Here is a 12,935-nt window from a genome sequence, read left to right on the forward strand (position 1 = left end):
AGCGTCCACTCTCCCTTCCGACAGCCATCTTGGACACAAACTAAAATATTCACTTACACACAAAAAATCATCCCCCCACAATGGTTACCACTGTGGGGGAAGGCACAATGTCCAGTCCCCATCCCCAGTTCTCCCAAAGTCAGGCCTATTGAGGCCTCCACTATTGCCTCTACGGAGGCCCGATGTTCCTGGCCGTTCTGGCCGGGTGCTGTTGCCCCGGCGTCGGGTGAGTCCTCTCAGCGGGTGGGCCACCTGGAACGGCTGCTTCCTAACCGGAGACCGCGGCTTCTGAAGCCGACAAGGCCGCATCGGTTTGGAGCTCCCAGGCTCCCGATATTGAAGTCGGCGCCGCCCGCTCCGCTCCGCAGACCCGCAGCCCTAAGGTGTTGAACTCGGCGTCACAGCTCACCGGAGCTCCAGCGCGTCGATCCAGCGTGGCGACCCAGGCAAGGCATCGCCTGCTCCGCTCCGCGATAGCACTCCAGCGCTGTGCCGCCACCGAAGCCGAGGTGCTGGGCGGTCCCCGCCAGGAAACGGCGCTCCACGCCCGCTGGTAGGCCACGAGGACGGGTCGACGGGGCAGCTCGGAGAAAAAGCTGCCTCACCGACCAGGTAGGGACCTAGAAATATAATTACCCCCTACCCCCCACATTAAAAAGTCTATTTCTCCAACAAACAAAGCACAGGACTCACTAAAACTACAAAAAAAAATTGAATTAAACGGACGGCTGCTGGTTAGCAGCCGTTCCCCAAGATGGCTCCTCCTCCTCTAAGGAAGAAACGGAGGGCTTTAAGACCTTCCAGGTGGGGGATGGTGTAGAGTGACTGGATATCCATGGTAAAGATGAGGAAGTGGGGGCCGGGAAAACGAAACTCATTGAAGTGAAGAAGAGCGTGTGTGGTGTCTTGGACAGAGGTAGGGAAGGATTGGACCAAGGGGGATAGGATGGAGTTGAGGTATGTGGAAATTAATTTGGTGGGACATGAATAGCAGAAACAATGGGTCTGCCAGGGCAGTTCTGTTTGTGGATTTTGGGGCGAAGATAAAATCAGGCCATGCGGGGCTGGGGAACGATGAGGTTGGAGGCGTTAGAGGGCAGAGAGCTGGAAGTGATGAAACCAGTAATGGTGTGTGATATTAAGGTCTGGTGCTCCTCTGTGGAGTCATGGTCCAAGGATAAGTACGAGGAGGTGTCTGAGAGTTGTCGCCTGGCCTCAGTCTAGTAGAGGTCAGCGTGCCAGACTACCACGGCACCTCCCTTGTCGGAAAGTTGATTATCCAGTCGTGGTTGCTGCAGAGTGAGCAGTGGGCTGTACGTTCTGGGGGGGGGGGGGCGGAGAAGTTAAAGGGGAGTGGAAAATTTGAGGCAGTTGATGTCCCGCTGGCAGTTGTGAATGAAAAGATCAAAAGAAGGTCGAGTCCAGAAGTTGGAGACGGGAGAAGGGGTCATCACTGGATGGTGAGGTGAGGACTCCTTCCCATAGTAAAAGGTGGAGGTGATGGAAGAAGAGCTCTACATGGTGGCGGACCTGGAACTCATTGAGGTGGGGTGGGGGAGGGGATCAAAGTCGAGGCCTCTGCTGAGGACAGACCGTTCTGTATCAAAGGGGGGGGGGGTGAACACATGGCAAGGGTTGGGGTCGGATGAGGGCAGGCGAGTAGATGGAGGCTGAGGTGATGTCTGGTGGGGGAGTGGTGGGTGTTCAGAGAGGAGGGGGGCAATGTGACTATTGTATGGGTGGGGTGTCGCTGGGGGTACCTGGTGGGAAGGGGAAGAACCAATGGAACCCCCACTGTGATTCCCTGTAGGGGGGGGGGGGGGGGGAGCAGTAAGACCCAGCAGGGTCGGGCCCCATGGTGTGGGAGTCTGCATTGTGGAGGCGCTGGGCCTGGTGCTGAGCCTGGGACTCGGGTAAGGTGACGGCTGTAGCCCGCCTGTGGGAGGTGGCGTGGCGAACGTCGGCAGAGTCGCTGATGGAGGCCCGCAGGGGGTCTGGAGTCTGGGTCAGCGGACGAGGCGTCGGTAGTCCTGGTCAGCGGATGGTTGGGGAGGCGGCGAGGGTCGGTGGCATCGGAGAGGTGGTGAAGGTCGGCGGTCCCGGGGGGCAGTGATGAGTAGATACATGTGAGGAGGGATCTGACTGGCAAATGGTTGCAAAAAGTCCAGAGATGGATGTACAGATGAAATTAAGACAAAAGGCTGTGAGATATGAAGAGAAGAGAGATGTGAAGCCAGAGGAAAGGACATGGATAAAAGAGACAAAGGGAAGGAGTCGGGTGGGATAGTGGGAGAAATTGGTGTGCATCCAGGTGGATGAGAGGTAAAAGGTGTTGAGTGTAACGTTCTCTGCAAGGCCCTGTTGTGACCAGCACAATGAATACACTTCCGACATCTTGTAAGTAAGATTTAATCTGCAATGACTGAAACTTCCAGAAGGTCACGACCTCAGTCACGAGGCACAGATACATTTGCCAGCTTCTGCTTTTGGCCTCATGGGGCACTGGCATTTACATTATATATTACATTACATATTACAGAGTACATTACCAAGACATCACATTGAGCAATATCTGACAAGAAGGCTTGCATCAGATCATGAAATGCTGGAATCAACCTGTGTTTTTCAAATAAACCATTCCTGTTGAGTCTCCATGTTTGGATTTCCCCAACTAATTTGAGTAAATCTAAAGCAAACTCTCACAGATGGTAGACACAAAATGCTGGAGTAACCCAGCGGGACAGGCAGCATCTCTGGACAGAAGGAATGGGTGACGTTTCGGGTTGAGACCCTTCTGCAGACTGAGTCAACGGAGAGGGAGACATAGAGAAAGGTATGGTGTGAAAACACGTCTCTCTATATCTCCCTCTCCCCTGAGTCTGAAGAAGGGACTCGACCCAAGACATCACCCATTCCTTCTCTTCAGAGATGCTGCCTGTCCCGCTGAGTTGCTCCAACATTTTCTCTACGGTGTAAGGCAGCATCTGCAGCTTCTTCCTACATATCTTTGACAGATGGATTGCCTCAAATGTGCTTGCATACTAGCTTCCGTGTAATCATTTAACATTTCCCCAAATATACAATGCAGCATATTTGTACAATAATTAAAACAGGTTCCTAATTCATCTGTCTTTGTACCTCATTGAATTACATGTTGTGTTTGGTGGAAATCTCCACCTTGCACGAGAGTAACATTTGTTGACTATTGTATCTCAGAACTTGCAGCATTCAATCTAATGCTTCAACAGTTGCTTTGTGAGCCGTTGGAAAATCATCCCAGGCATTAAGTTTTGAATCCTTTAGAGTTTTTCCCTTTGTAGTTCTCTGACCAATGGTACATCTTGGAGTCTCCAGGCTGGTCAAATTTAAAGAGTTCAACAGCCAAATGTGTTGGAATGGTGCCATGGCCAGGATAATCATTATTTTCCCAAATTTTAGTCAGAAGTACATAAGGAAAGTGTGAACTGTTCCACCAAAAGCATCTGGGGGGAAAAAGGTGAATTCTTGATTATTCAGATAAAACTCTGACTCCTGCCACCTGCAGAAGTTCTCTGATGACTTTGCAATTGTGGGCTGCATCAGTGAGGGGAGGGAAGCGGAATGGCAGAGGTGTAGTCAATGACTTTGTTGAGTGGTGTGGGCTGAATCCCCTGCAGCTCAACACTGACAAGACTTTGTGATGGACTTCAGGAGGAGAGGGACACCCCTGTCCGCTGTCTCCAACAATAGTGTGGATGTGCAGTTTACCAGGGAGTACAAATACCTTGGAGTGTACCTGGACAGTAAACCTGACTGGTCCAGGAACGCTAAGTCCCTGTAAAAGACGGGACAGAGCTGGCTGTACTTTTTGAGAAGGCTCCACTCCAACATCTGCAGTAAGATGCTGCAGATGTTCTACCAAACGGTGGTAGCCAGTGCCATCTTCTTTGCTGCCGCGTGTTGAGGCAGCAGGGCGAAGGCCAACAGGAGTAACAAACGCATCAGGAAGGATGGCTCCGTCCTGGGGGCGAAGTTAAATTCATGGAAGGTGGTCTTGGAGGGGAGGATGCTCCTCAAACTGCATCTTGGACAATATAGCCCACCCCCTCCATGGCAAGCTAGTCAACCTGAGGAGTATCTTCAGCAACAGACTGGTTCCACCAAGATGCAAGACAGAACGCCACAGGAGATCCTTCTTCCCCGTGGCTATCAAACAGCGCAACTCCTCCCCCTTCTGCCATGGCGTAGACTGACTCCCCTCTTCTCCCCCCCCCCCCCAAAAAATCATCCCCAATCCTTTCCACTCGTCACTTTAATTTCATGTTTCATGATGTACCTTGAGTTTTATGACTGTTGGCAGATCAAATTTCTCCCCTCCCCCGGGAAAAATAAAGTTCTATCGTATTATAAACAGTCTCTGTAATAGTAACTAATGCATTTCTTGTATCGCACAAAAAATCGTTCTTTCTCTCGGGTAAATGTGTAACTGGTTTAAATCATAGAATACCCGTAGAAACGTGATGCACAAATATTCAGTTTCTCTTTGGTTGGGGTCAACTGAAAAATAGTATTCAGGTCAGTCCCTGAGCGTTGAGGAGTCGGATGGCCTGGGGGAAGAAGCTGTTGCATAGTCTGGATGTGAGGGACCGTATGCTTTGGTACCTTCTGCCAGATGGGGGGGGGGGGGGAGTTTATGTGAGGGGCGGGTGGGGTCCTCCGCAATGCTGGTTGCTTTGCGGATGCAGCGTGTGGTGTAGATGCTCCCGATCCGGACTCTCTGGGGTCTCCCCGTCAGGAGATCCAGGATCACGAATAAGACACAAGTTAGCACCGTTTTGCTCTAGAGGGGCCGCAGCGACCTGTCGCGCCGCCACCATCTTGCTTAGCTCGAGATCCTCCACCCAAATATTTATTACTGCAAAATAGGTTTGAAAAAAAAACCTCATCCATTTTATAAAAGAAGAAATAAAATTTGTCCTACTTTGTGTTATGGAAGATCTTGCATGGGGCTTTTTAGAAAATCTCGAAGGGGAGTGCACATCCTTATACCAAGCCCACAAAATTGCTGGGGAAACTCAGCGGGTGCAGCAGCATCTATGGAGCGGAGGAAATAGGCGACGTTTCGGGCCGAAACCTTTCTTCAGACTGATGGGGGGTGGGGAAAGAAAGAAGGAAAAAGGGGAGGAGGAGGAGGAGCCCGAGGGCGGGCGGATGGGAGGGTGGGAGGAGACAGCTAGAGGGTTAAGGAAGGGGAGGAGACAGCACGGGCTAGCCAAATTGGGAGAATTCAATGTTAATGCCATAAGGGTGCAAGGACCCCAGACGGAATAGCATCTGCAGTTCCCTTTTGAACACTTATACCAAGCCCAACTTAATTGCATTAAGATTTCCAGTTTGTCTCATTACTGAGCTGTGCATAGGACACATGAATATTCTGATTTATTATTGATGTTTTGGAAATCTGATGGTCAGATTTACCAATCAATCAGTGCCAGGGAGACAGTGGAGAACTGTCTCTCCCATTAACATTCTGGTGCCAGGGAATTAGAGGAGAAGTGCCTTGTTTTGCTTGACTTACAGATTGGGTCAAAACCTGAGGAAGGTGGCAATGGTCAAAGTTGTCTCAGTAAGTTTTGCAGGGATGTAGCCTGCCCTGAAATTATCATCCTATCTTGTCTTGTTTAAATTTCAAGGTTTTATCAAACAAATTGAGATTATTGTTAGAAAAAGTTCATTCTGCCTGTCAAGTTTCTCCCAGCTCCACATAAAATAAATCCAGCTGGACCTTTCTCCATTTTCTTGCGAATTCTTTCTTTCAAATACTAATCCATTCCCGTTTGAATGCAAGCATTGAGTTCACTGCTACTCCTGGCCCAACTACTCACAGCGTATAGTTCTTTTGCTCTTCAATTAATTCTTTGTTTGCCTCATCGACCGTGTCAAATGCAGCACTGAGATCCAGTGATACTAAGACTGAAAATTTGTCACTGTCTGTATTTAAGTGGATGTCATTGAAGACCTTAACAAGAGCAGTCACAGTGTATGTGTGGTCGAAAACCTGACTGGAAGACATCGAAACAGTTTTTTGGTGACAAAAAGTTGTTAATCGTTGAAAACAGCTTTTCCAATGATTTTACTTAAAAAATGGAAGGCTTGACATTAGTGACGTGTCTAGATTGTTCTTTTTTAAGAGTGGCTTGATGACTGCAGTTTTCAGGGCCTTTGGGCAAACACCTGAGAGAAGAGACGTGTTTACGATTTGTAGTAGGTCTGAGGCCAAATAATTTGAAACATTTTTGAAAAATCCTGTTGGCAGAATATCAGGGCAGCAGGAGGAGGATTTCAGATGTTGTATAATGTCCTCCAGGTTTTTATGGCTGATTGCACAAAATTGTGTCGAGGCATTTTAACGTGGACACACCGACGACACGCATCCTGTACCTGATATGGAGGCACTGACTGCTTGTCTAATTTTCTGAATTTTGTCAGTGAAGAAGGAGGCAAATTCATTGTAGGCCCTGGTGGGAAGAAGTTCAGAGGCTACTGACATGGGTTTGTTAGCCTGTCGACAATAGCTTATAAGGCACGTGCATTATTATTGTTTTTGGCGATGATGTCGGAGAAGAAGGACTGCCTTGCATTTCTCAGCTCCAAGCCATAAATGCCAAGTCTTTCCCTACAGATGTCATGGTGAACCTGGAGATTTGTTTTTTGCCACCTGCTTTCAGCTTTTTGACACTTTTATTTGTTCTTACCAGCGTGGCATTTCTCCATGGGGATCTTTTCTTACAAGAGACAGCCTTCACCTTAGTAGGTGCAATGGCATCAATAACATTTGTAATTTTGTAATTGAAATGATCTACAAGCTCATTGACTGAGAGCCAAGAGAGGGCGGGTATGGGAGGGAAAAGTTGAATAAATGTTTCACTGGTGTTTTCAGTGATATACTGTTTAGTGACTATCTCTTTTTGAACATTTGTGTGAACTGAGATAGTGCTGTCAAAGAAAACACAGGAATTATCAGAGGGAGCAACATCAGTCACCACAACCTTGGAAATGTTCAGACCCTTGGAGATAATTGTCCAGAGTGTGCCCCTCGTTGTGTGTGGGCTCCGTCAGTCCGTACTTATCAAGAACACAACGTTCTTTGGTCCCTCTGTCCTGGGAATTGTCAACATGAATGTTAAAATCAAGTCGGGTCATGTTTCATTCGTCACTTGCACATAAAGTGCAGTGAAATGAATTTGCCAGCAGCGGTACAATAACAAAAGAACACACAATACACAATAAAAATGTAACACAAACATCCACCCCAGCATTCATCACTGTGGTGGAAGGCACAAAGTTTGGTCAGTCCTCCTATATTTTCTCCCGTGGTCAGGACCACAACCCTCCGCAGTCGCCGCAGCGGGCGTCCAGATGTGCAGACCTGAATCTGTGCCTCCCCACCGGAGACCGCGGTTTCAAGATGGTGTAGGCCGGCAGTCAAAGATCTAAAGTCGGCGCCGCAGCCAGAAGCAGTGCAGACTGCAGGGCTGGCGGTCGGGGCTCCTCTCCAGGGATCCCCCGGCGAGGGATCCCACTCCAGATGGTAAGTCCCCGCTGCACCCACGGTTAGAAGTAGGCCGTGGGCCGGCGGTCGGAGGTCTTCTCCTCAGGGGTCCCCAATGAGGGATCCCAGGCTCCGGACACCGCGCCAGCTGGTGCTCCGCAGATCACGGCTTCAGGCTGCCGCGGGCCAGCGAACGGAGCGCTCCCCTCCGGCGACCCCCGGCGAGGGCTCGCCTGCTCCGCGACGAAAGAGTCCTCGCTGAGCCTGCTGCTGTAGCCCCGGGTGCGTCTCCGGGAAAGGCCGCACCGATGCTCGATGTTAGGCCACGGGGGAGGTGACATGGAAAAAGTCTCCTCTCCGTGGAGGAGGCAACCAAAGCGGTTTCCCCCTTAACCCCACACACAAGACACACAGAGAAATATTAAAAACACACATTGAGACACACAATTAAAAAACAAAAAAAGTAGAAAAAACTAACACGCTGCTGGCAGGGCAGCCGGCTTGCAGCGTCCCCACCGACCTAGAATCACCAACAATAACTACACAATCAAAGTCAATACGGATTATAGACAGCAGTTCAGTAAACTCATCAAAGAAGCTTGCACAGTATTTAAGTGGCCTGTAGACATTTAGGAACACAGCTCCTCGAGAGGATGAACTCAGCTGAAGAGCCACATACTGAAAAGAAGCAACATTTTCATACGATATCTGCTTGCATTGGATGAGTCATTAAACATTATGGCAACTCCACCTCCTTTCTTAAGCACTCTAGCCTTAGAGCAGCATATCAAACGCATTCTACCAAATCTACCATTTTTTAGCTTTGAAAAACTCTGTTGCTTTTGCAATATGTTTGGGATCATTGTCTTGCTGTAGAATGAACCGCTGGCCAATGAATTTTGAGGCATTTGTTTGAACTTGAGCAGATAGGATATGTCTATACACTTCAGCATTCATTATGCTACTACCATCTGCAGTTGTATCATCAATGAAGATAAGTGCACCAGTACCTTCAGCAGCCATACATGCCCAGGCCATAACACCCCCACCACCGTGTTTCACAGATGAGGTGCTATGCTTTGGCTCTTGTGCAGTTCCTTCTCTCCTCCATACTTTGCTCTTGCCATCACTCTGATATAAATTAATCTTCGTCTCATCAGTCCACAAGACCTTTTTCCATAACTGTGGTTGCTCTTTTAAGTACTTCTTGACAAACTGTAACCCTGCCATCCTGCCATCCTATTTTTGCGGTAACCAGTGGTTTGTATCTTGCAGTGTAGCCTCTGTATTTCTGTTCATGAAGTCTTCAGTGGACAGTGGTCATTGCCAAATCCTCACCTGACTTCTGAAGAGTGTTTCTGATCTGTCAGACATGTGTTTGGGGATTTTTCTTTATTATAGAGAGAATTCTTCTGTCATCAGCTGTGGAGTCTTCCTTGGCCTGCCAGTCCCTTTGTGATTAGTAAGCTCACCAGCACTCTTTCTTCTTAATGATGTCCCAAACAGTTGATTTTGGTAAGCCTTAGGTTTGGCTGATGTCTCTAACAGTTTTATTCTTGTTTCTCAATTTCATAATGGCATCTTTGACTTCCATTGGCATAACTTTGGTCGTAATGTTGATAAACAGCAATAAAAGTTTCCAAAGGTGATGGAAAGACTAGAGGAAAGACAAGGTGCTGAGAGCTCTCTTTACCTGCATTAAGGAGGAAATGTATAAACACAGCTGTAATTTTTACATGGTGAAACCAAAATGTATAAAAATACCCTTTAATAAAATCTGACAATGTGCACTTTAACCACATGTGATTTTTTTTAAATTACAAATCTCAAATTGTGGAGTACAGAGGCAAATAAATAAATAATGGGTCTTTGTCCAAACATTATGGAGGGCACTATATTTCATCAAAAAAATCTTTCAGGTTAGACAATTTGTCATTAGCAAATCCATCATAAACTTTGTTATCAACTTTCAAGAGACACAGGATAGTGCAATTGCTGGAATCTGAAGCAAAATATATCCTACTTAAGAAACTCAGTTTGCCAAGCAGCGTCAGTGGAGGGAGGGGAGGGAGGGGGGAGGAGGAGAAGGAGTTGTTGACTTTTAGTTTTTAGATCCCGCATTAGTCCTGCTGTAGAGCGTTGATCCGTAAAGTCAACAATTTCTCTCACCCCCATCCGCGGGTGCCGTTAAACCCACTGAATTCCTCCAGCAGTTTTTTTTTGCTTCCAATCAATCCTCATATGTTCAAGTGACTCCAGTTTATTCCAGATTTGTTATTTCTCGAACTTTCTCTGCTGCTGTGATTTGTGTAGAAGTGCAGTCTCTTCTTAGGCCCCCTTCGGTCATGTCCGACCATGGGTGCTATTCCCTATATGGAGGACGCCTGTGCCTGACTTTGTTTAACGTGGGGAGACTGGTGCACAGACAGCCACCCCAGGGTCCTTGACAGATCTGGGACGATCAGCCATGATCACAATGAATGGCGGTGCTGGCTCGAAGGCCGAATGGCCTCCTCCTGCACCTATTTTCTATGTTTCTATGACCGGAGACCCTTTTCTGCTGCAGCCTTCATCCGCCTTCCCAACTGTTGTGACACTCCACTAAGGTCAGCCATCGTCCTCCGCTTGTTCCACAGTGGAGATCTTGGTTGGATTGCTCTTTGTCAGAGACCTCCCCCTCGACCTTACCGCCATTGGTGGCCCTAACAGGAGCATAGCTCCAGACAGCAGCGTTCTGAGGACCACACAAGCTTCTCCACCACGACAAGTTGACAATCCACGGGGGTGCAATGTGTGTGCAGTAACTGCAGTGTGTTTTGTAGATAGTGGAAACTATAGCCACAACATCATTGACTATTCAAGTGGTAAACATGATGCCGATCTAGTTGACCACGTTGTCCAGTCAAGCAGCCTTGGTGTTGTATTCACTGGATAAGCAGAGAATTGCCGTACTGAAGGTGATGAGATTTTGCGCTTTCAGGAGATGAATAACTTACCAGGAGAGAGAGACCCAATCTCTGACGAATGCATGTAGCCGTGGTATTTTTGTGGTTGGTCCAGTTGACTTTCTGGTCAGTGCTTGCTCAAACAGATGTTGTTTATGTGGGACCTAGTGATGATAATTCAGGGCAGGGAGATAGACTCTCGCTGGGGATGGCCATTCCCTGACACATTTAGTGGCACTGATGTTATTTGCTGCTGTGCGTATCGCGTAGATCTTCCTGCACACGGGGATGGCGGAGGCTCTTGCTGAGGAGTTGTGAATGGACGAGCATTATATAATCATCAGAAAATACCTCCTGATCTGATCATCTAATGGAAGGACAGTCAGTGATGAAACGGCTGAAGATGTTTGCCTTGAGGGACTCCTGAGTGATGTTCGCAGGATGTGTTGCTTAACTTCCAACAAATGTAACCCTTGTATGCAGTAGGACTTCTACTTATGGAGTGCATTCTCCTTTATGCTTGTTGGAAAGTTGTACTTGCGATTATTTAATACTACACTCGGTTAAATGCCTCCTTTTGTATCTAGGGTTTTCACCTTGCCTCTGGAGTTTATTTTTTGGTTCCATGCCTGGGCCAAAGTGGTTGTTATAACTGAAACCAAATGGTTGCCTCCAAACTAGTATATAGCGAGCGCCACTAATAGCATTCTCACGGGTGCCATCCATTACATTGGCACCCGCCGATTTTGACATGGTTCCAAATATCTAGCCTGGAATAAATAAAGTGACAGACTGTAAAATGGTACGGTTATTTTTTCCCATAAATGTCCTTTCTCTGTTTGACTGTTACCTATTGTTCTTCCCACAGATAGAGATATTGTATCCCAAACCTGGATGGGTTGAAATGGATCCAGAAATCATGTTTGAACAGTTTGTTGCTGTTGTGAAAGAGGCAGTGGAAGGTAAGGGGAAGATTTTAAGTTAAGTTTCCTTTGCACTATTTCATTTGCTTTTAGTTTTACTGATCAATGATATTCCAATCCCTTGAATATAATCAATTGTATAAATTTAGCAGCTTGTCATGCAGTTTTGGAGGACTATTTAAAAGTCAACTATATTGTGAGGCCTCAATTCTGAAGTCTTCACAAAGTCCACGTTGGTAAAAAAAAGTATGAATTTCCTCGAAGATAGACACAAAAAGCTAGAGTAACTCAGCAGGATACGCAGCAACTCTGGAGAGAAGGAGTGGGGACTGTTCGGGTCGAGACCCTTCTTCAGACTGTTTAGGGATAAGCAAAACGAGAGATATAGACAATGATGTTGAGTGATAAAGAACAATGAATGAAAGAAATGCAAAAAAGTAATGATGAAAAAGAAAACAGGCCATTGGTTAGCTGTTTGTTAGGTGACAACGAGAAGCTAGTGTGACTTGGGAGGGAGAGGGGGAGAGAGAGAGAGAGAGAGAGAGAGGGGGAATACTGGGGCTACCTGAAATCAATATTCGTACCACTGGGCTGTAAGCTGCCCAGGCGAAATATGAGATGCTGTTCCTCCAATTTGTGTTTAGCCTGACTCTGAGAATGGAGGAGGCCTAGGACATAAACGTCTGTGTGGGAATGGGAAGGAGAATTAAAGTGTTTAGCAACCTGGCGATGGGGTCGTCTCAGGCGGAATGATCGAAGGTGTTCAGTGAAACAATCGCCCAGTCTATGTTCGGTCTCGCCGATGTGTAAGAGTCCACATCTTGAACAACAGATATGGTAGATGAGGTTGGAGGAGGTACAAGTGAACCTCTGTCTAACCTGAAAGGACTATCAAGGTCCCTGGACAGAGTCGAGGGAGGAGGCATAGGGACAGGTGTCGCATATTCTGCGGTTGCAGGTGAAGGTACCTGGGGGGGGATGTGGTTTGGGTTGGAAGGGATGAGTTGACCAGGGAGTTGCGGAGGGAACGGTCTCTGCGGAAGGCGGGAAGCGGTGGAGATGGGAAGATGTAACTAGTGTTGGGATCCCGTTGGAGGTGGCGAATATTTCGAAGGATTATGCGTTGAATGTGACGGCTGGTGGAGTGAAAGGCAAGGACTAGGGGGAATCTATTGCGCCTAGAGGGATGGGGAGCAAAGACAGAGCTGCAGGGTACCGAGGAGACACGAGTGAGGGCCTCATCTATGATGGGAGAGTGGAACCCCTGTTCCTGAAAGAATGAGGCCATCTCGGATGTCCTGGTATGGAACACCTCTTCGGCGCAGATGCGGCATAAACGGAGGAATTGGTATTAGGGGATAGAGTCTTTGCCAGAAGCTGGGTGGGAAGAAGCGTAGTTGTGGGAGTCGGTGGGTATGTTATAGACGTCTGTCGATAGTCCATTTTGTGTGATGGAGACTGAGATCAAGAAGGGGGAGGGAGATGCCGGAGATGGTCCAAGTAAATTTGAGTGCAGGATGGAAATTGGTGGTGAAG

At 47.7% G+C, this 12,935-nt stretch overlaps 1 protein-coding gene across 1 annotated transcript in view; it reads left to right on the plus strand.

The window, feature by feature from the left end:
- The window catches only part of gk5 (glycerol kinase 5), a 68,628-nt gene that overhangs the window by 12,117 nt on the left and 43,576 nt on the right, over nucleotides 1-12,935 (plus strand). The window contains exon 2 of the mRNA XM_033031912.1: nucleotides 11,345-11,438. Within this exon, the coding sequence (XP_032887803.1) occupies nucleotides 11,345-11,438 (94 nt within the window). The remainder of the gene's footprint in view (nucleotides 1-11,344; nucleotides 11,439-12,935) is intronic.

This window comes from Amblyraja radiata, chromosome 13 (genome assembly GCF_010909765.2).
Source record: "Amblyraja radiata isolate CabotCenter1 chromosome 13, sAmbRad1.1.pri, whole genome shotgun sequence".
NCBI lineage: Eukaryota > Metazoa > Chordata > Chondrichthyes > Rajiformes > Rajidae > Amblyraja > Amblyraja radiata.